This window comes from Vespula vulgaris, chromosome 8, assembly GCF_905475345.1.
Source record: "Vespula vulgaris chromosome 8, iyVesVulg1.1, whole genome shotgun sequence".
NCBI lineage: Eukaryota > Metazoa > Arthropoda > Insecta > Hymenoptera > Vespidae > Vespula > Vespula vulgaris.
The window spans coordinates 3,547,933-3,569,991 of record NC_066593.1 but is presented as its reverse complement, the minus strand read 5'-3'; the positions used below and the strand labels follow the sequence as shown (position 1 = coordinate 3,569,991).

At 30.7% G+C, this 22,059-nt stretch overlaps 3 protein-coding genes across 12 annotated transcripts; 2 read left to right on the top strand and 1 right to left on the bottom strand.

Annotated features, from left to right (window-relative positions):
• Positions 1 to 22: 22 nt before the first annotated feature.
• LOC127065936 (peptide chain release factor 1-like, mitochondrial) lies at positions 23 to 2,056 on the bottom strand. The gene is made up of 2 exons (XM_050999002.1): positions 1,156 to 2,056; positions 23 to 1,042 (listed from the first exon to the last, which is right to left on the bottom strand). The coding sequence occupies exons 1-2, from the start codon at positions 1,487 to 1,489 to the stop codon at positions 138 to 140; spliced, it is 1,239 nt and encodes a 412-aa protein (XP_050854959.1). The 5' UTR covers positions 1,490 to 2,056; the 3' UTR covers positions 23 to 137.
• Positions 2,057 to 2,091: 35 nt separating this feature from the next.
• Positions 2,092 to 7,704, top strand: LOC127065935 (scm-like with four MBT domains protein 2). Of its 4 annotated transcripts, none has more exons than XM_050999000.1 (8): positions 2,092 to 2,819; positions 2,955 to 3,032; positions 3,758 to 4,170; positions 4,256 to 4,345; positions 4,453 to 4,967; positions 5,066 to 5,916; positions 5,987 to 6,636; positions 6,726 to 7,704. In XM_050999000.1, exons 2-8 carry the CDS (start codon positions 2,990 to 2,992, stop codon positions 6,894 to 6,896), a joined length of 2,733 nt encoding a protein of 910 aa, XP_050854957.1. In that variant the 5' UTR covers positions 2,092 to 2,819; positions 2,955 to 2,989; the 3' UTR covers positions 6,897 to 7,704. The 4 variants fall into 4 exon arrangements, with proteins under 4 accessions (XP_050854957.1, XP_050854958.1, XP_050854955.1 ...); XM_050999001.1 differs by having other exon boundaries at positions 2,955 to 3,035; positions 5,996 to 6,636; XM_050998998.1 differs by having other exon boundaries at positions 2,955 to 3,035; positions 5,990 to 6,636.
• A 526-nt stretch (positions 7,705 to 8,230) lies between these two features.
• Positions 8,231 to 19,241, top strand: LOC127065932 (neuroglian). 7 transcript variants are annotated; one of them, XM_050998985.1, is made up of 14 exons: positions 8,232 to 8,390; positions 9,394 to 9,473; positions 9,568 to 9,591; positions 10,270 to 10,402; positions 10,942 to 12,357; positions 12,432 to 12,892; positions 12,970 to 13,326; positions 13,433 to 13,691; positions 13,774 to 14,094; positions 14,182 to 14,401; positions 14,478 to 14,634; positions 14,708 to 14,971; positions 15,317 to 15,409; positions 15,558 to 19,241. In XM_050998985.1, the coding sequence occupies exons 2-13, from the start codon at positions 9,416 to 9,418 to the stop codon at positions 15,406 to 15,408; spliced, it is 3,762 nt and encodes a 1,253-aa protein (XP_050854942.1). In that variant the 5' UTR covers positions 8,232 to 8,390; positions 9,394 to 9,415; the 3' UTR covers position 15,409; positions 15,558 to 19,241. The 7 variants fall into 7 exon arrangements, with proteins under 7 accessions (XP_050854939.1, XP_050854942.1, XP_050854943.1 ...); XM_050998982.1 differs by lacking the exon at positions 15,317 to 15,409 and having other exon boundaries at positions 8,231 to 8,390; XM_050998983.1 differs by lacking the exons at positions 8,232 to 8,390; positions 15,317 to 15,409 and adding an exon at positions 8,636 to 8,781.
• The last annotated feature ends 2,818 nt before the right edge of the window (positions 19,242 to 22,059 follow it).

Sequence of the window (22,059 nt, the reverse complement as noted above, 5' to 3'; positions counted from 1 at the left end):
CCTATATAACAAAATATAAATGTTACCTAAATATTGTATAATTTATTGGATTAAACTATATACAATTTAACACTTATATACACAACATAAAATTTTGTCAAAAATAGAAGATATAAATTTTATGAAGAAACGAAATATTATTTTGTTTTGGACTCTACTTTATTTATCATATCCGCTAAAATTTTCGTTTGTATATTACTTTGCAATATACCTTCAAGTTCTTCCAATTCTACACCTCCTGTCATAAACGATTTTAAATTATGCATTGTTCCATTTTCTACTCTGTGATCCGTGATACGATCTTGATTATAATTATATGTTCTTATCTTTTCATTTCTCAATCCTAAGCCCATTTGCTTCTTACGCATTTCACTAACAATCCCAATTTGTTTATTCAATTCTTCTTGATATAAAATAGTTTTTAGCTTTAAGAGTGCTATTTCTTTATTTTTTATTTGTGATCTTTGCGTTTCACAAGTTACTGTTATTCCAGTTGGGCAATGAGTTATTCTCACAGCTGAATCAGTTGTATTTACGTGCTGACCACCAGCACCCGATGCTCGCATTGTTTCTATCTTCAGATCTTTATGATTTAAACTAATTTCAATATCTGTGGGTTCTGGTAGAATAGCAACAGATACTGTACTGGTATGCATACGACCAGATTTTTCGGTTTTTGGTATTCTTTGTACTCTATGAACGCCTCCTTCATGTCTAAATTTTTTAAAAGCTAGATTACCTTTAAGTAAAATACTAGCATGTCTTACACCACAACTTTCACTTTTATCAAGCTCTAATAATTCATATTCTATTCCTAAATAATCTGCATATCCTAAATACATCTTATAAAGATCTTCAACAAAAAGCATAGCCTCTTGACCTCCGACACCAGCTGATATTTCAAGAATGGTATTGTTATAATTTTCTTTATCAAGATCAAATAAAATTATGTTCAATAACTTTTCATCCAGATCATCTAACTGTTGTTTATATGTTGCTTCTTCTTCCAGAGCTAACTTTTTCATTTCTTCGTCTTCTTTACCTAAAAAATAAGTTTTAAACAATTATCTGTATTGATCCTGTATAAAAAAAAAGTAAAAAAAATAAATAAATATCAAATTATAACTTTACATTAAAAAGTATATTATTATTTACCAAGATCTTGCAAGTATTTTACATTTTCCATAATATTAATACGTTCCTCTAACATGCCTGCCATGGATCTTATATTAATCATTTTTACAAAGTTATTTTCTTTCCATTGATCATTTTGATAAACGTCAGAAAGATAATCTAAATACTTTCTAATACTGCTATCCGAAAGTGGTAAATTTAAACGTGATGCAAACACATTATTTGACATGAAACGAACCAATCCTTTGAGGTTATGTAATATATTTAAATTGATCAAAGTACATCTTTGCGAAGTATCATATATTATTATACGTTTACTATAAACATTAAATCTTGACAAGATTAGAAGAAACATGATCGTTTTCGTTGTTAAAAAAATTTATGCGAAAGATGCATATCGTACAAACACAAGATTTCAAACGCGACCGCTGGTTCTACCTAGCTTAACCATTTGAAAAAAAGAATACTGAAGAGAGCGCTTAAAGAGTATCGTCTGCTAATCAGTATTGACGGAATAAAATTGCTAATATCTACATTCTTCAAAAATTCGATATAATCAATATTTCATTTGTAAGATATATATTTGGTTATGTATATCATCGTATAAACGAGGTACAACGTCATTCAAAATTCATCTACAAGGAAATTATTTGATTTGATTGTTTTATGTTTCTTGTAATCTGAACTTAGTCGAATATATTCAGTTAAATTTTTCATTAAAAACGTTGGTCTTTCTGTATGAAAATCGTTTACACAAATTGATACACCGATTGTTTGTTACTTCAAATTGATATCTTTAACTTAAAAAATCATTGAAATAATTATTAGAGTATAGAGAAATAATAAAAAGTTACCCTTTAAAAAAAAGAACATTTCGCTAGATGGTGCGCATAAAGCTTACGAATGAGAAGGATAAATACACATATATGGTTTCACTCTTGCATTAGATTTTTACTTACATACACATCTGGATTCGCGCTAACGATCACGCTCACCAATAGCAGTAAAGACCGAGGCATATTTACCTCGGACCTTCCAAATTATCCTTCCATAAATTTTATTTTATACCTGAAGGATACGAACTAAAGTAATAAAAGACTTAAGATATGTACCTTTTATATTGTACATAATTGCAAGGTTCATTCATGTAACGGTACATAGACAAATATATATATATATAAGTGTGTGTGTGTGTATATATAACGGGAAAAAGGGAAAAAGAATAACGAATGTGAGGTCAGAAAAGGGAGTTGGAATAATAAAACTAGAAAGAGAAAGAGAGTGAGAGAGTGGTGGGAGTGAAGGGTAGGGGCGAAGGAGAGAAGGGTAGGGGCAGGGAGAACATTGAAATAAATTCGAAATTTTACTCGTTCTTCACGCATTAGTATTTCGTTGCTTGATAAGTAAAGTTTGTTAGATGCGTTAAGAGTTTAGAAAAAAGACAAAGAAGAAAGAAAGAGAACGAAATTCGAGACAAGAGAAGCGAAAGAAAGATAGTGCGAGTAAGAGAGAGATAGAGAGAGAGAGATAGAGTGATAGAGTGAGACAGGAGAAAGAGAGCGACGATACATACGTACGGCGGGGCAAGCGTAGAACGGCGGACTGTTACGAGCGACGATAGTATTTTTCGTTGAAATAAATTCGATAAAGATTTCGAAAAAGAGATTGCTTAGAGACTAATGGTCGTAAGTATTGATAAACTTTCATTGTATTTATTTAAAATAAATTTCTAAATGAATCGCGTTAAATAATACATATAATGTAAATGATTTCGATGCTTGTTCTAAATAAAAAAATTGATTTTGATGTATGATGTGCAGGCTCTATCTCTCTTAATATAATAACGCGAGAAAACATGGAATCGTGCGAGAATCGGACTCAAGAAAAAAATCAAGAAGGTGGTAAGTTGTTTTGTTTTTTTTTTTTTTTTTTTGATGTTCTTTTACGGATTATTATTAATTATCAAACTTGTAATATATCGCATTTTATAATTATATAACGTTGTATGATTTAGATCGTAACAAAACCGCGCTAGATATTATTTGGTAACCTTAAGTTTTACGGAATATGTTACTCTTCTATTGTAAAAACCATTGCTTTTAACAACCACAAATGTATGACTTTTAGATAAGGAAATATTATAATGAAACTTATAAATAAAGTTTGAACACGACGTTCAAGTCCCGTTAATATATTTACGATCATAGAAACATCACCTTTTGAACTTTATTTTCTAAACTTAATCGTATATATGGTCATGAATTCATTATCTCTTGAAATTTACATATTTATATACACGGTTATAATCGATATCTATCTATTAGTGAATATATACAAATATTATAATGAGAAAGTAAATAATCGTATAAAAATTATTATTAATTTTTTTTTTCTTTTTTTTTTTCTCTTTTTTTTTTCATTATAATGGTCATACAGTAATAATTTTCTTTTATAAAAAATGTTAATATATTATTTTTAATGAAAATAATTATACATAAATATACATATGGATATGATTAGAAATTAAAAGATTATATATTTAAATAATACAGAAGAGAAAATAATTTTTCAATATATTATTTATTTTTATTATATTTTTAATTATCTCAAATTATTGTTACAGAAAATGGATTTTTTTGGCAAGATTATCTTGATGCTACTGAAAGTGTTGAGGTTCCACAAATTATGTTTCCACATGTAGAATTAACATTGCAAAGTGGGATTGAGATAGGAATGGCTTTAGAGGTACCAATAGGAAAAACAATAGATGAATCTGACATTACTTATTGGATTGCTTCGATTGTTATGGCTTGTGGACCACTATTAAGATTACGCTACTTTGGTGGAGATGAGAGAACATTAGAATTTTGGTTTAATCTTACTAAAGAAGCTGCTCATGAACTTGGATGGTGTACAGCAAATAACAAAAAATTAGTACCTCCTGATGTTATACTTCAAAGATCACCAGATTGCGTTGAAAAATTATCTCATTTTTTAACAACTGCACGTACTGTACCACCAGGAATGTTAAGTGGGGTAAATTTTGTCTTTTTCTTCATTCTTTACCATATTATTCTAATTTTATTATAATTGTTATTAACAAGTATATCTCTTTTCACAGGATGGTCTTAGCATGACAGAAAAAATTAAACAAGGAATGAAAGTCGAAGTAAGCGATGTGTTACATCCTTATAAATTATGGGTAGCTACGGTAAGAATTGTTACATTGTACCAAATCATGATCTAACTTTAATTTTATTGAATGTTTTAAAATCTCTCATTGTATTTTAATTATTTTACGAATAAATTTCTTTTCAGATTATAGAAAATGTTGGTGGCCGTCTTTTATTAAGGTATGATACACCTGGTTCATCGTTTAAGGACTTTTGGATGTTTTGTACGTCAGAACATCTACATCAGTATGGATTTGCATGTAAATCGGATTCAACTTGGTTTTTAGAACCACCTAGTTCTATAATAGACATGCATACCTATGAAGAATGGAAAGATTCGCTTGAATCAAAACCAAAAAATTGTGATATATCAGAAGAATTATTTAAAAATGAAGTTGACCATCCTAAACATAATTTTAAAGTTGGAATGAAATTGGAGGCATTGAATCCAATAAATCATACAACAATATGTCCTGCTACTGTTATAAAAGTATTTGATGACATATACTTTCTAGTCCATATCGATAAACATGATGAAAATATAAAGGGTACTGATATTGACTCTTGCTTATATAATCAATCTGAAAAAAATACATGGCTTTGCACAGCAGAACATCCATACATATTTCCAATTGGCTGGTCAAAAAAAAATGATATTAAGTAAGTATTGAGTTTAATGTATACACAATATTTATTATTATTTATATTTCATTAAAAATGCAATATCAATAAATTTTTTATATTTATATTTTTTATAGAATTACACATCCAGAAGGCTGGATTTCCAATACTGAAGAGTTTGATTGGGATGAATACTTGAAAAAAACAGGAAGTATAAAAGCTGACGAAAATTTATTTTATGAGAGAAAAAATGCAGCAGATGCAGGTTTTGAATGTGGTATGCGTTTAGAAGCTGTTGACCCAGAATATGAGAACATTATCTGTGCTGCTCATATTACTAAAATTGTCATGAATTTATTATGGATAAAATTAGATAACTATGAAGACAACAAACCAGAACATATAGTTCATATGCGTTCCTTAGAAATATTTCCTGTTGGATGGTGTGAATCAAATCATTATCCATTAAAACCACCAAAAGACTACATCGAAATTTGTAAAAAAGTGCAAACACCTGTAAAAGAAGAAAAGAAGAACAACGTGCTTGACATACCAATTTCGGAACCACGTTCTTCATTGTGGTGCCCAAAAATATATTTTAATTATCGTTGTTTTACCGGCCCAATGATATCGAAAGGAAAATTAGCTACTTTGCCAAAGGCTGTAGGACCTGGTCCCGTAGTCTTAGTAATGAGAGAAGTTTTATCCATGATAGTGTCTGTTGGATATAGAAGTGCCAGAATTTTGAAGGTATTACAGTGTGATTCAAAGCCAGATCCTGGATATCGTTTGGAAGTTTTAAAAGCAAAACACAAAAATAATACTTATCGTGCAAGTGTTGCTGTTGTTACTTCTGGAGACATGGTAGCAGACTTTTGTAGAAATATTTGTAAAAAATTGATGGTTTGCCCTAATTTATTTGGACCCTTGCATGTATTAGAAAATGAATGTCCGGATAAATGTCATAAAACATCAAAAACAAAATTTAGTAAGTATAACAAATACATCCAGCTGTTTCGTGTTTTTCATTATTTAAGTTGCGCAATCTTTAATTTCAGCAGCATCAGTGGGAACTGGAAAACGAGGTAAACCAAAAGGTTATACAAGTATAATGGTACAAAAACCAAGAGCATGGGGTGGTAGACGTAGAAGAAGGCGTGGAAGATGGGGCAATAGAGACAAAAGAATCAACTATGAATACGAAGATGAAATGCCTTTTATGCCGTTGGATTTGGCAAAACATATGTCAGATGGTCTTGAAGAAACGTTTGATGGTAGACAACCACTTTCAGAAATAGATATCATGATACAAAAAGGTTTAGAAAAATCAGATAAGTCAGATGATTTTAAGACGGAACCTCCATCAAGTAATGCTTCAGAGGACTCTGGAAGTTCTTTTAATGATAGAAAAATGAAAGATAATCGAACAGGAAGTCCTAATAGTTTAAATACTAAACATCATTTTACAAGGTTTAGTCAAAATGTAGCAACCACTAGAGGGAGTAAAAGGGAACGTGAATGGGACACAAGTATAGAGTCTGATTGTTCCGAAGCGGATGCAGAATATGTAAGAATGCAAAAAAAACAAAGACGACCAAAAACTCGTAAACTTGATTCAAATCCTTTATTTTGGACTGTCGATGACGTATTTCGATATCTTAGAAAAACAAATGATTGTAAAGACATCGCTTATCGTGTTAAACAAGAAGTGAGTCATACTTGATTACATCAAATACGAAGTTCAAAAAAACAAATTTTTAAATAAGATATAATAATATTATTGTTTTCGTCTTTCAGGAAATCGATGGTCTCGCCTTTTTATTATTAAACTTACCATCTCTCACACAACATATGAAATTACGAACAAGTTTAGCCATGAAGCTTTGTCGTCATGTTGAACAAGTGAAAGTCACATTTTTTTTACGACATATTAATGAAATTGATCCAGGAAAGTACCCTATAGCATAATTTTTTAATTCTAAAAAGAATTTTTTATTTATAACTTGTATAATAATGAATTAATTTAAAACTGAAAGAATGTTTGCAAAAATATTTAGCGTATTACATATCCAATAATGACTATAGGTATTTTAATTTATATAAAAATGTGTGGTAATGATAGCAATAAGTAACATAAATATCTTTTGAGAAGTACCATTTAAAAGTGAAATTATATATATTTTTTCTTGTGTAACAAAAATGAAAAAATATATAGATAGAGGAATTCTAATTAAATGAATATAATTTTTTGTCATACATAATATATGCGTATTTTATCATTACATGCTTTTTTCACTTGACTCCACAATTATGTGCAAAGGTTATATAATTTTTTATACACACACACGCACACATGTATGTATATATCTATGTGTGTGATAAAAAATAGACATTATTTGATCGTAATAATAATGATTAAAAGAAATATGTATATTGTCGTATTTATAATTGAATCGAATTACAATGTTAGAACAAATTAAAAATATGTATTAGTAGTAATTAAATTGATTGATTGTAATCATTCAAGATATCTACAATGTTAATTTTATATGGATCATTTTAATTTGAAACTATATTGTCAGTGCTAAATACCACAAAGCTGATCTTTTTGAAAGCTTTGCCAAACTGCCTTTATTCTAGATAGCATTTTTAAAAAATTATTATTTCTAAATAGATTTGAAGAATATAAATGTAACTTATTTAAGTTGTACATGGTCTTCTTCATTTAAATCATGTAAAATGTATATTAATAATTATATTCGATTGAATGGTTAAACCTTTATTTCTTAATATCCTTCCACGAATCTTCTTTTTTTTTCAAATATTTATTTCAATATCTTACATAAGCTTTAAACAGTAGTTAATCCGTTGCAACGAATTTAATATCAATACGAATGTTATCAATCATCTAAACTTTTCGCGACTGGAAAGACAAACGTGATAATTTGTAAGCGACTCTCGTCACAAGTTATATATGCGTTGATCATCCGTTACAACCAAATATGATCACGTTTATAAGCGTGACCGTAAAGCAACGATCAATGGAAAATTTTGAACATTTTCAAGAAAAGTATTGAAATATAATCTTTTGAAATCGATCTAAACATATATCATGTATAACTTTTGAAACGTCTCACTTTTATGCGCGCACTTTTCAAAATTCCGCGTATTTCATTTTGGCTAACTTCACAGTGCTCCACCTTTAGAAATAGAAGGAGAGTAAAGCGCATAATTTGCGCATGCGCAAGCTGTGAATGCATCAGCGTGAAACAGTTTTCATAGTTGTATATATATAATAGAAGAAAAAGAGTGGGGAGAAACTCTTAGTGTACGTGTAACGTGCACACGTACAGTGGTACGGTACCGTACGGTACGTTCAGTGCGCGAGTCGTTTGTTTTCGATAATGCCGTAGTAATGACAGGGATTTTTGTGCACTAAAAACCAACGTAACGTTAAGATCGGTGAGTTTAATTTATCTAGAAAGATTATTTCGATTATTTTTGTTTTTATTTTTGATTTAATAACGCGTGGGTGTTGGCCGTTTAACTTACGAAAGAATACGAACGGTAGACGATCGATGGTGAGCTTACAGCATCGCGGGTGTGCCCGTTTGTCTACACAGGCTCCTGTTTTTTTCTTTTCTTCCTTTTTTATCCTTCTGATCCCAATGGGAATTTTTTCGTGACAATGAGAAATTCGATCGATTGTTTCTTTTTATATAAGAAAACAAAGAAAGAACTGGAAAGAACAAAAAGGTGAAAATAGAAAATGCGTCGAATTTGAGTTTTCGATCGTTGATACTTTCTCGACGATTTGTGAACGATCTTACAATTTCGAAGGACGTCGAGTTCGGTGAGATCATCCCAGAAATTCTTTCCATTCGATGAATGCATTTCTTTTTATAGAATAAAATATTGCACTAGAAAATCCTCTTATCAAACTTTCGCAATATGTATGTATCTACGGAGTATGGATCGATTCTCCGTGCTCTATTTTTCCCTTTATACGATGCCTACAAAATAGCCTAGCTAAATAGTGTGACACATGTGGAGAGACGTTCCTAATTACCTTTCATAGTTTCCTCCACGCTTGTGGAGTACGCCCAGTCTTCGCGTCATAACCGAGATCGAAGTTTCTTTCCCAAGTGTATTTTTTGAAGTTTCTGTATCTCCGTGGATACGATTTACTTCAGAATAGTGACTTTAATCGACAGAACAACCCCTACGCTTATTCAAATGTATGCGATTGCATACAGAGATTTGCTCATCGTTTCCGGATTTTTAGAAATCTTCAATGAATCTATTTTGCATTAATTACATAAGAGAAAATTGGGATTATAACCAACAATTTTGTAATTAAATCCTTAAAGGATTACAAATGATTAATGTTGCTATAAAACAATTACTTTTATCCATGAATTTTATTTTTAGCAACATTTCTTAATAATATTTTTTCTTTGTTTAGATACGAAATATAAGACGCTATCATGACGAGATTTGCTGTATTTATTGTCTCAACACTCGTACTGCAATCATCAGCTATAAGTGAGTATAACATTGCGAATGCTTTCTTTCCCTGTATTTGATAAAGATTCAATTCAGTTTTTTAATATATACATATCTGATTTTTAATTTATAGTTCGTATCCCGGATATCTTTGAAGGTGAAAAATCGTAAAAATTTGCTATGTGTAAATTCTCATTGTGCTATAAAATCTAATATTTCACTTTAAAAATTGAAACACATTAAAAATTTTATATAATTGTGTCTTTAAACATAACATTGCACACATATTCATAAATGATATTTTCATCAATCTAAGTGTACATTCTATAAAAAATGATAATCATATTTCTTTGCTTCATTATCATTTTGTATGCTACTTGCATTTAGAAAAATTTTGCTACGTAATTATGAAGCATAAAAAGAATTTATTTTATAAGATCACAACTATAAAAATCATTCATCATTTGTCTGTTCTTATTTACATGGTATAAATGTTACTCCTGTAGATCTGATATGTACTGTAAAATACTGTAAATAACAAAGTACATTATGAATATAAATCTTATATGTATATTTTATTTATTTATATATTTATTTGGTTGTACAATATATATTATATTTAAAAATTTTATATAACACAGATTAATGTAGTGTAGTAAAATTATACAAATAAGAATCCTTATGATAGCACATTACATCCTATTACATTCCATCATGTTATAATGTTTTTATATTCAATGTACATTGTTAAATTTTCATTAGAATATTGTGTTTATAATGTATAATATGTTGATATTACTACTTTTAATAATTCAAATTTTATATGATCCATCAGTTCAGTCTCCACCACGGATATCCAAGCAGCCACCTACGGATGAACAACTTTTTCAAGTAGCTCAAGCTAAGGTCAATAATAATGATAAACCTTTCTTGATTGAATGTGAAGCAGAAGGAGAACCTGCACCAAAGTGAGTTTGATTTTCTTTTCTAATATAAGTATAAATAAAAAATTATATCTATATATAAATTCATTCATACAATTTTATCTTATTTTAACTAAACCCACAGTCTTTACTGTACTAAGAAGCCAGAGTAACTGGTCTTAATTACTAGTATGACCTCATATCCTAAAGGGGTATAAAGTTACCACTACTGATAGATACTTTACTTCTAGCACAAGCTGAGTCATATTTAGTTTAATCAATTTACATAGATTTTAGGAATAAAATAATTTTAATTTGATGAATGAATTTCATTTATTTCATCTGTTTATATTTAAAAAAAATAAATAAATCCAGTTAAATATTACATGTAATAAAATTTATAATAGTGGTAGATAAATAAGAAAATAAATTTTTCAATTTAACAGTGAATTCATATATTTTAATTATTACAATGCAAATTTCTAAATAATTATTTAATTTGCATGTATAATAAAAAATAGAAAATCGATGCTTATAAATAATTAAGTACATTAATGTTAATAATAATAATGATAATAATTTAGGTACCGATGGATCAAAAATGGAAAAAATTTTGAATGGCCAGCGTATGATGATCGTATTTCTCAACAACCAGGAAGAGGCACTTTAGTCATAGCAAGACCACGTGATGAAGATTTAGGACAGTACCAATGCTTTGCAGAAAATGAGTGGGGAATAGCTACATCAAACTCCGTTTTCGTTCGTAAAGCAGAACTTAATGCATTTAAAGATCAAACTCCAATAAGTTTAAATGCTTATGAAGGAGAACCATTTAAACTAACGTGCCAACCACCAGATGGGTGGCCAAAACCAAATGTATACTGGCTGATTCAAGATACAGCTGGTGCAATTAAATCAATTAATAATTCACGTATGACATTAGATCCTGAAGGAAATCTTTGGTTTAGCAATGTTACAAGGAATGATGCCTCTGATGATTTCTATTATGTGTGTGCAGCAACGTCTGTATTTCGAAATGAATATAAATTAGGCAGCAAAGTTTTGTTAAATGTTATTTCGACTGGAGCATCTTCTAATCAAAATAAACATGAACCTGTTAAGCAGTATGTTAGTAGAAAAAATGAAGTTGCTCTACGTGGTAAAAAAATTGAATTATATTGTATATACGGTGGTACTCCTTTACCACAAACTGTTTGGAGTAAAAATGGAAAATTAATACAATCAAATGATAGAATTATACAAGGAAATTATGGAAAATCATTAATTATAAAGCATGTAAATTTTGAGGATGAAGGAACATACAGTTGTGAAGCATCCAATGGCGTTGGAGATGCAAATTCATATTCTATTAGTCTACAAGTAATGGCGGTTCCATATTTCACAGTAGAACCAGAGATTATAAATGCAGCAGAGGATGAAACTGTTGAATTTAGATGCGAGGCAAGTGGTGTACCTGAACCAGAAATCAAATGGATTCATAATGGAAAACCGATATCAGAGGCACCAGCTAACGATAGAAGAAAAGTTACAGCAAATTCTATCATTATAGAAAAGTTAAAAAAGAAGGACACAGGAAACTATGGCTGTAACGCCACTAATTCTTTAGGATATGTATACAAAGATGTATATGTTAATGTCTTGGCCTTAGAACCTGAAATCACTCAACCTCCAAATGACAAAGCAACGGTAGAAGGTAAAACAGTTCGGATTACTTGTCGTGTATTTGGAGCACCAAAACCAATAGTTAAGTGGGCCAGGAATGGTCAAGAATTAACAGGAGGAAGATACAAGATTTTGGATTCTGGTGATTTAGAAATAGAAAATATAATATTCTTAGATGCAGGTAGTTATATCTGCCATGCATCTAACAAGTTTGGAGAAGTGGAAGCCTCTGCAAATCTCGTAGTAAAAGAGCGTACAAGAATTACGGATGAACCGGAAGATTACGAAGTTGCAGCAGGTTCTACTGCCACGTTTAGGTATATATTTATTTATATTAAATTAATGTATATATTAAGTAAATGTGTAATATTGCATTATCTTTATTTTACAGGTGCAACGCTGTAACTGATTCTAGCTTAACTTTAACGATAGAATGGTTAAGTAACGGCGAACCTATTGATTTTGAAATGGAACCACGATTTGTACGAAGTACAGACTATTCGTTAATGATCACAAAGACAACGGAATTAGACTCTGGTACTTACACTTGCGTTGCTCGTACTGAATTGGATGAAACAAGGGCACAAGCGACATTAACAGTCCAAGATGTACCTAATGCTCCAAAATTAATTGGTGTAAATTGTATGTCTGATAATGCGGTTGTACAATGGACTCCTATGGGTGATAATAGAGCACCAATTTTACGATATACTATTCAATATAATACAAGTTTTACACCAGATACTTGGGAAACATCAGCAGATTTTGTACCTGCTACAGAACAAACATACGATGTACCAATGTCACCTTGGGCTAATTACACATTTCGTGTACTTGCATGGAACAAAATAGGTATGATTTACAAATACGTAATATTATATATACATGTTTTTAATTCATACAATCTTTAATCCATAATATTTCAACAGGAAAATCTTTACCTTCATCACATAGCGACGTTTGTACAACTCAGTCGGACGTTCCTTATCGTAATCCAGATAATGTTATGGGTAATGGAACTACTCCCCAGAATCTTGTAATTTCGTGGACTATACTACCACAAATAGAGCACAATGCTCCAAGATTTATGTACAGAGTGTATTATAAAAGAGACAGACCAGAAGAACAATGGACTATAGAGGACATAAACAATTGGAAACAACACACTCTTACGATAGATAACCAACCAACTTATCAAAGATATAAAATTAAAGTAATTGCAATTAATGAGAAAGGAGAAAGTAAAGCTGAAGTCAAGGAAGTGTATGGATATTCTGGAGAGGATGGTATGTAAAATGAACATATAAATGAGTATTGCCTATACTCATAAAAGTTTCATTTTATCTTAAAATATAATTTATATTCAGTTATATCATATGTAATATATTTTAGTACCGCTACAAGCTCCTGGAAACTTTACCTTGATTCAAGTCAAATCTAGTACATCTGCAATACTCTCCTGGAATGCCGTCCCTGAAGAATCGGTGAGAGGCGAATTAAAAGGTTATAAAATTCAAACTTGGACAGAAAAAGAAGGTGAAAAAGGAATGCGTGAAATTGACATTAGAGGTGGCAATATGACACGCGCTTTAGTTAATAAATTTATTCCGTATAGTAAAAATTATGTCAGGATTCTTGCTTATAATGGAAGGTAACCTAAATATTCAAACGTATCATCTTTTAACTTGGAAATTAGGTAAACAGATCTTTTAAAACTTTTTTTTTATATGCAGATATGCAGGACCTCCATCAGAGACCTTAAGTTTTGATACACCCGAAGGTGTTCCAGGAACAGTACTTAGTTTTGAAGCTTTTCCCATGGGCTCTAGTGCACTCTTTCTTGTCTGGTCAAAACCTGCTGAACCAAATGGTGTCTTAACTGGATACAAAATTTATTATAGGGTAGTAAATGGAACTAGATTAGAGGCATTATTAGAAAGGAAACCACATATATCAGATCCAGAAGCCACTAGTGCTAAATTAGCAGCTTTGGCACCTGATACAAAATATAGAGTCCATATTCGAGCTACAACCAAAGTTGGTGAAGGAAATGAGTAAGTTTTGTCAACATAGAATTTATTTACCAATAAAATATATATGTTCTTGATAGAGTATAATGATAAAATATCTTTCTTTAATAGTTATTTCATAGAAAAAAGGACACGTACTTCTCAAAGACCAGACGTACCTCAATTTACATGGGAAACTATTCCCAAAGAAAATGGATATTCTAATGTAAGGATTACATGGCAACCAAATTTAAATGGCAATCCTGGTAGTCATTTCTTTGTAAAATATAATTTGAAAGGTGAAACAATTGCTTCTGAAACGGATCCCGAATTTCAATCGAATACGATTGAAGTAAGTGATAATATAATTTTTTTCTGAAAACCATAAATTCCAAGAAAAAAAAATTTAATCAAATCTTTTTATATAGGTACGTGGACTTCCGAGTGGTGAAGTCTATGTTATGTCTGTAGTTGCTGTTGATGGAGATTATGTAACTGAAAGTGTACCACAAGAAGTAGAGACCAGTAGTGAAGGGCCAATAATTCAACCTAAAGAAAACGTTGCAACGGCTGGGTGGTTCATAGGTAATAATCGAAAGTTTGATATATTCGTATATTATGATATTCATATATTAATTATATCTAATGATTTATGTAGGTATGATGCTGGCAATAGCTTTCCTTCTATTTGTTCTGATTATTGTCTGCGTAATTAAACGAAATAGAGGTGGAAAGTATGCAGTGCACGAACGTGAATTAGCTGCTGGACGAGGAGATTATCCTGACGAAGGTGGCTTCCATGAATATTCTCAACCTTTAGATACTAAATCTGCCGGTGGTCGTGCGTCGTTGGCCTCGTCTTCTCATCAAGATGGAAAACATCCAGAATCTGACACTGATTCTATGGCCGAATATGGGGAAGGTTTGTTTTGATGCAATAAATTGTTTAATTAAATATTTTTTATATACAGAACATACTCTCACTGTAGAATATAAAGAACAAAGCATGCTACATATGAATCCTTTCGTTTTTTCGTTTTTATTTTTGCGATATAAATTATCTTATTTGCAAAAAATGTTCTCAGCTTTATTTTATCTCTCAGCTTGTGCACAATTTATAAACGAATAAGTTATATATCATTTGATGATAGATAATATATGTACGTAATATTGCATTAATTTCCGTATAGCTCTCGTGCTATTTTTATATGTTACACTTATCTTTTTATTATACATTTTATTTGCTTTGTTGCTTGACTTAATGCAGAGGGTATGAACGAGGATGGATCTTTCATTGGTCAATACGGTCGGCATCGTAAACAGGAACCTAATTCACAAGCGTTTGCAACGTTGGTATAAGGTAGGTGGTAATGTTACCTCATTGGCATTATATGCTTTTTTATTAATTGTTTGATTTTCACCTTAAGACACATATTCATTGATACTTTAAATTCGATTGAAACAAAAGGAATGTGTCTCATAATGTTTTCTATACGTATGATTTATAGGGCCTTTCACAGAAGATGGATCATTTATTGGACAATATGGTCCAAAAGGCAGACCAGAGGAAACACCGTCCATTCCAACCGGGACTATGGCCACGTACGTGTAACCTCTCCAAGAATCTCATTCAAACAAGATAAAAGATCTTTTCTCATCGTGGTAAGGAATACGAATCCTTATCTGCTGCAGCAATTTCGCTATGCACTTTGCGCTGGGCGCAATGTCCAACACTATACTGCCAATTAGAATTTGCTTTTGGGTTTTATAGTTTACTTAGAGAAAATAATGAATTTGTGCATTTAATATTTGTACGAAAAGTTATGTATACATGTGAGTTTAAAAATTTTTTTCTGCTTTCTTTTTTCATATTAATCTATATACTAAGAGACTATAACAATATAACTCTTTTCACGGTTTAAAAATTAAAAAAAAATGTTATGACTGTAATTAGAAGTCATTTTTAAGGAGAATTAAAAAATATGTCAGATATAACAACCACATGTGTATATATATGTGCATATATGACGTATTAAATGACGATGCAAGATGTAAATTTATTTTATTCATCTCTGGTCAGTTGTAAAACCCAAAGACAATAGGTGTTTCATAGCGTGCAAGCTATTTATGAAAATAGAACTGTAGAAACTAATCCAATATCTATGGTAATATTTGACAAGGCTAGATTGAAGGCAGACACTTTAGCTTATTACAGGGTATCTAAAATGTGTTTGCATAATTCGGATTGTGGTGTATATGTATCTATGAATGGAGAATACTTTCACGATAGCATATACTGTCAAACATTTTGCCTCACGTTTTATGTGTTCAAAAATAAAAACTTTACAATCTATTGAAATAATATACACGAAAAACATCTTCAATGTGATAAATTATACTCTAGCCTGTAGTATTTGAAAAATACTGATATAACAACAGTCTACCTAATGTGAAAATTATCTTTCTCAATATTATTATTATTATTATTATTATACAAAATTAGATGAAAATATTAAAGGGCAGCATAAGAAGCGATGTCACAATCTGGCCTCGACTGAATGTTACTTCTTAAGGAAGATCTCTTTCAAGATCTTTAGATACACAATCAATTTTTACTCTGCAGACAGAGGGCCAAATTTATTGAATTATTAATTATCTATGATTATTGTGCACTCGCACATTGATTACAGATACGAGAGCAAAACAAAAATATATATGAAAAAAAAACTGTATCACACATATTTAATATAATATTAACAAAACATTGTACACACACATGCACTATAGTAGTTAGATATCACAAGGCCTCTAATCGTTGCTTTTTGTATGTGAAACATGCTCTAGTTAACAATTAGCCAATGGGGAGATCTCTCCGCTTTGAAGTAAGTCACTATATGACCGACTGGGCGGATCTCTCATCTTTTTCTTAACAACGCTTTTATCTTGTTTATTTTTTCATTTATTATTAATCAATCTTGAACTGGAATTGTTCGCAATTCATCAAATACTTTTTCTGCTTTTGTAAAACACAATTTTTAATAAAATTTGTTAAATAAGTTCAATTAAAGTTAATGAAAAAAATTGTAGCTCCCAATTGAAACTAAATAATATTTTATGAGGTATAAAAAAATACCGATACTTTTTTTTTTTATGAAACTTATTTCTTTTTTCGCAAGATTTATTATAATCCAAGGGATATAATATAAGATTATTATTTAATTAATATATAAAGTATTGAGAATATATAAAGAGACATTATATTAATAGACAAGAAGACATAAGAGATCTGATAAGAGTAAAAAAAAAGAACACAAGGGACAACTATTAACTAACATTATTATGTTTGATTATAGTATACTGAGTATTTAAAGAGAATAAGACAGACTTGTTATTTTTTTTGAGAGTACATGTACAATTAATTTAGGTTATTAAATTAGTAAATTTCATACAATGTGTACAGGTTGTCTGCAAAAGTGTCGCAAGCAAATATGTTAGGTACAAAGGCAATGAAAAAAAAGGTACAAAATGTAAAATACTTATAGAAATGCGAGATAATTCATAAATATATTATACTTCAAAATAATATATATTTCAGCTTATCAGAAAGAAAGAAATATGGTACAATTTTGCCTGCAACATAATATCAAAGATTTATCCGTATATTAACCGAAAAAAAAAAAGAAAGAAAAGAAAGAAATATATCCTCTTTGGTGCTGCATGTATAAATTTTTTGTCAGAAAATATTTGTTAGGACCTTTCTTGCCGATTATCCTGTACAAATGACTTTGACGTCGAAAAAATTAATAATTATATATGCGGGTGCATTTAAAAAAAAGAAAGCTATCGTATGTATATATACATACAAACAAAATGACACTAATATACATATAATAAAAATGCCAAGTAATTTGAAAGATAAAGGTCAATACATATATCATAAAGTACTGATTTCTCATATATTACTTCCATTGTTAGTCAAAACGTCGTATTATATACATACGTCGATGTCGACGTCGAAGTCATACGATAAATAGTTATACGTACGTTTTTTCACATAATTTAATATATAATTTTATATTGGATTCCCCGTAAATATTTTTCGAAGGAATCTCTAAATAGAATTTAAAATGAAACTTTGAATCTCCACGAATGTATATTAAATATTTCATTATATTTGCGTAAACTTCCAATATATACATGCGTATATGAACGACTTATTGCATTTTTATACTTTTTATCATTTTTACAACCGCAAATATCTTTTTTCTGATATATTTTTTTCTTCTTTTTTTTTTCTTCTTCTTATATAATAGATATTTCGAAGTCCATATAGCACTGTTACTTGCATCGAAGAAACATCTATGCGTATAAAAATTTATGTAGGAGAAAGAGTTGTATGTATTTTACATCGATGCAAGATAATAGTGAGATAACGATTTACATATACACACGTTTCTTTTTGTATTTCTATTTCTTTTCTTTTTTTGTAATATTTACTTTGTTCACGTGCATATAATATTTGTTATGAAGTTGAAAACGTTATATAGAAACTAACATATTCTTTCGCTTTATGTTTTATGCAATTGGATATATACATATATATTCGATATATATATGTATATATAATATATAAAATGTACGACTTATTATTGAATAGTATTTCATCGTGAAACGATTGGATAGCGCATGTTATTCGTACAAAGCATAACACCGACTGAAAAAGAAGAGTATAGAGGAGTTAAACAATAAGAAATATTCGATGCATTTGTCTTAACATGCGTTTATCCATCATCCATATTGTTCATTGTATATTAAATTATTATAATTAGGATAATAATAATAATAATATGTTTTCCGATTAAAAAAAAAACAAATGCACGCGAGGAGTACTATCGAAAACCAACACTGTACTCTCTCTTCAAATTATTTTCTACGAAGTAGAAAACCGCAAGAGATATTATTCAATCCGTTTGTACTATCTTTTTTGTCATATTTTAGAAAAACAGCGATTATTGTCGAAGATATAATATTATGTTAAAAAAAAACACGTTATGTAATTCGTAGAGATAATACATTTTAATATTTAAGTTACCCGTTTTCCTGCGATTTCGAAATGCGCATTCCAAACGTACGTCCGTACAATATCTCCCATGTCAATGAAAAGAAAAAAATAAATAAAATCTACAAACGAAGTTATTATCGTCTCTTCTTTATCTTACCATTTTTCCTTACAGACACAAAATATGCAACAATATGGTGACGAAATTAAAAAAATCTTTTTAATTATAGAGCAAAAAGAAATACTGTATTTTTTATGTTATTGATTAAATTTATACGTTCAAATATATCACTTTATCCACAACGAATTAACAAAAAAAAAAAAGAGAAGAAAAAGAAACTCGTTTAAAGTCTCGTTTATATCGATTTTGGATAAAAGGAACAACGTGTAGCTGTAGAAAAAAAAATTCTGAGTGTCCTCCGATCGTATACACGACCCCCTGCAGCCTTTCACGGCTGTACCTCGTTATATCCTATGCGCCCTTTTGAGTAGAAGAAAAAAGGGAAAAAAAAAATGAACAGAAGAAAAGAAGAAGACATTGGTGGGGAGTTCAATAGTGAGAGGGATACAGAAGCTTGAGACAGTCGCGCGGACAGAAGTCGAGCGAGATGTGACCGATAATGTAATTATGCGGGACAGGTTTTTTGTGGCGGTACTCTAACTTGATCTCTGGAGAACAGCCATTCTCCCTCTTCCTTCACTTCTCTCTCTCTCTCTCTCTCTCTGTCTCTCTCTCTTTCTCTCTCTATCTCTCTTCCTCTCTTTCTCTTCCCATCTTTTTCTTCTCTTTCTCTCGACCACTTTGGAGTGTTTTCTGCGCATAGAAATCGACGAAGATAAAAGGGGAGCGTTTATCGAAAGAGAAACAGGATTAAAAGGAGAGTATATATCCTTGGCTTTACGAGAATGAAAAAACTCCACCACGATCCATTGCCGTTCGTCATCATCTCGCTAGCTATTGGTTAACTCGAACTCGGCATAGAAATATTTTTCTGACATTTATATGAAATATATACATCTGTATGTGCCTATTAAAAATGCATAATTATATTATATGTGTGTTAATAATATTGTTTATTATTATGTACAAGATGAGTTCTCTTCCTAAAGAGAATAACTGAAGAGAATAAATCGAGAATAACTGAATAGACTTAAATAAACTTAAATATCTCGGAAACAACATATTTTTTCAAAGTAAATTAGAAACAAAAATTATTTGGTTTTGGAAGGCATATATAACAACATTATTTCTTTCTAATTGAGTGGACGCTTTCAAGTTTATTTTAAAGTCAACTATATTTTATTCTAACTTTGATATACACAACAGGACATCTTATTGACAAGACCAGTTGCCACTTGCTAGACTTCAGTCGTCAATTGGATAACTAATTATAAGGGCAACTCTAGATAACTGAGGGTGACTGAAAGCAGTTCAAGGCAAGACAGTCCTTTTAATCAACTACAGGTGTTTTTTAGACAACACTTTTTACATAACTCTGTAAAAAAAAAATGAAACATTTTCAGACCTGAGTTTCTTATCTGATATTGGTGCTTGTGTCTTTCTTCATCATCCCTGAAATTTTAAAAATATATAAATAATAATATATAATATTAATATACATATATAGATCTAAATCATGTGCCTATATAGATCTATAATAAATGTAATCCTGTTTTACATATGTAAGTGCCTAGAAATCATTGTGTCTTTTGAATAACCGATCATCTTCGACACGTTCCTATACGGTACACACACAGACACACATAAAACAAGTGTCATTCGAATAATCCAGACTTTACGTAACTCTCGACAAGTCACAGTACATGGACTTGCGGCAAACCCAATTTGGTTTGCCACGATCGAGCAAAAACATTCTCGATCGTAGATAAACCTGCAATCGACCTGCTCTTACACGACCTATGAGAGAGAATCTCTCTTCCCTTCTTCCTTTCTCCTCTACCTCCTCCTCTTCTTTTTCCAGCTTTAACTTACAATGTGCAAACAATATCGATATCGATATTACATTGTTTTTACAATGTTTGTCGACATTGTAATAGATTGCGAATAAATAAGAAATTTCGATTCTTAAAATTGTATTACCACTGCTACCGATGAACCAGTTCGTTTAACCAGCGTTTCGAAAACTACAAAAGAATCCTTAAATTCTTGAAAAAGGCGTGCAATGATTCTTTTAAAATCGTTTCTTCGCTCACAATTTCACTGCACGCTCGGATTCTGTGCGAGTTGTGAAAAGAAAACGTTAAAACCGAAGGAGAAGACGGTAAAAACGCCAAGAAATTCACGAGGGTCTACAATGGACCATTTGTTAAGACGACGAACCATTCCTCGAGAGTCAAATATACAATGGGCACTATTATCGGCTATTCATTGAACGCTTTCTTGGATCGTTTGCTCGGGTAGAGATTCGATATAATCTTAACTTTTTTTTTTTGCAGATACTCTGAGGATCGACTTTTAACAAGGATGATGTCTCCTTTATCTTCGAAACCTTGTGACCTGTTTCCTCGAAATTAAAATAGATCGAAATATACGATAAATATTTTATCGTTTTTGTCCAGTCCTATTATTCGTCTTGTTCCTTCAAAAAATTGTCTTAACTCATTTATGATGTACTTTTTTTTTTCTTGTAAATTTTCAAGCTCACACTGGTAATCTACGATATATCTGAGATGTTGAGATATTTATTTTATTTGCAATATCTTACATAAATATGTATTGTACTCAAAGACACACAGGTTTTATCTCGAAGCACCTGTAGAATCCATCGGAGACGAGGACTTGGCAACAAAGCAATTCGTGACTTCTTCTCTTCTCTTTGCACACGATTCTCAACCTCTTCTTCACACACGCACCCATACCGGTATATAGGAATCAAGAACATTGTAGTCGCGATCGAAGGCATCCATCTGTAAGATTACCTTCGAATTAA

Excerpts from the sequence above, each read along its gene's own strand:
- LOC127065936 (XM_050999002.1), bottom strand. The coding sequence starts at position 1,489 with ATGTTTCTTCTAATCTTGTCAAGATTTAATGTTTATAGTAAACGTATA. Across the intron at positions 1,043-1,155 it reads AAAATACTTGCAAGATCTTG|GTAAAGAAGACGAAGAAATG; the intron begins GTAAATAATAAT and ends CTTATTTTTTAG.
- LOC127065935 (XM_050998997.1), top strand. The coding sequence starts at position 2,990 with ATGGAATCGTGCGAGAATCGGACTCAAGAAAAAAATCAAGAAGGTG. Across the intron at positions 3,036-3,757 it reads AGAAAAAAATCAAGAAGGTG|AAAATGGATTTTTTTGGCAA; the intron begins GTAAGTTGTTTT and ends TTATTGTTACAG. Across the intron at positions 4,171-4,255 it reads CACCAGGAATGTTAAGTGGG|GATGGTCTTAGCATGACAGA; the intron begins GTAAATTTTGTC and ends CTCTTTTCACAG.
- LOC127065932 (XM_050998982.1), top strand. The coding sequence starts at position 9,416 with ATGACGAGATTTGCTGTATTTATTGTCTCAACACTCGTACTGCAATCA. Across the intron at positions 12,893-12,969 it reads ACTTGCATGGAACAAAATAG|GAAAATCTTTACCTTCATCA; the intron begins GTATGATTTACA and ends ATATTTCAACAG. Across the intron at positions 14,635-14,707 it reads AACGGCTGGGTGGTTCATAG|GTATGATGCTGGCAATAGCT; the intron begins GTAATAATCGAA and ends TGATTTATGTAG.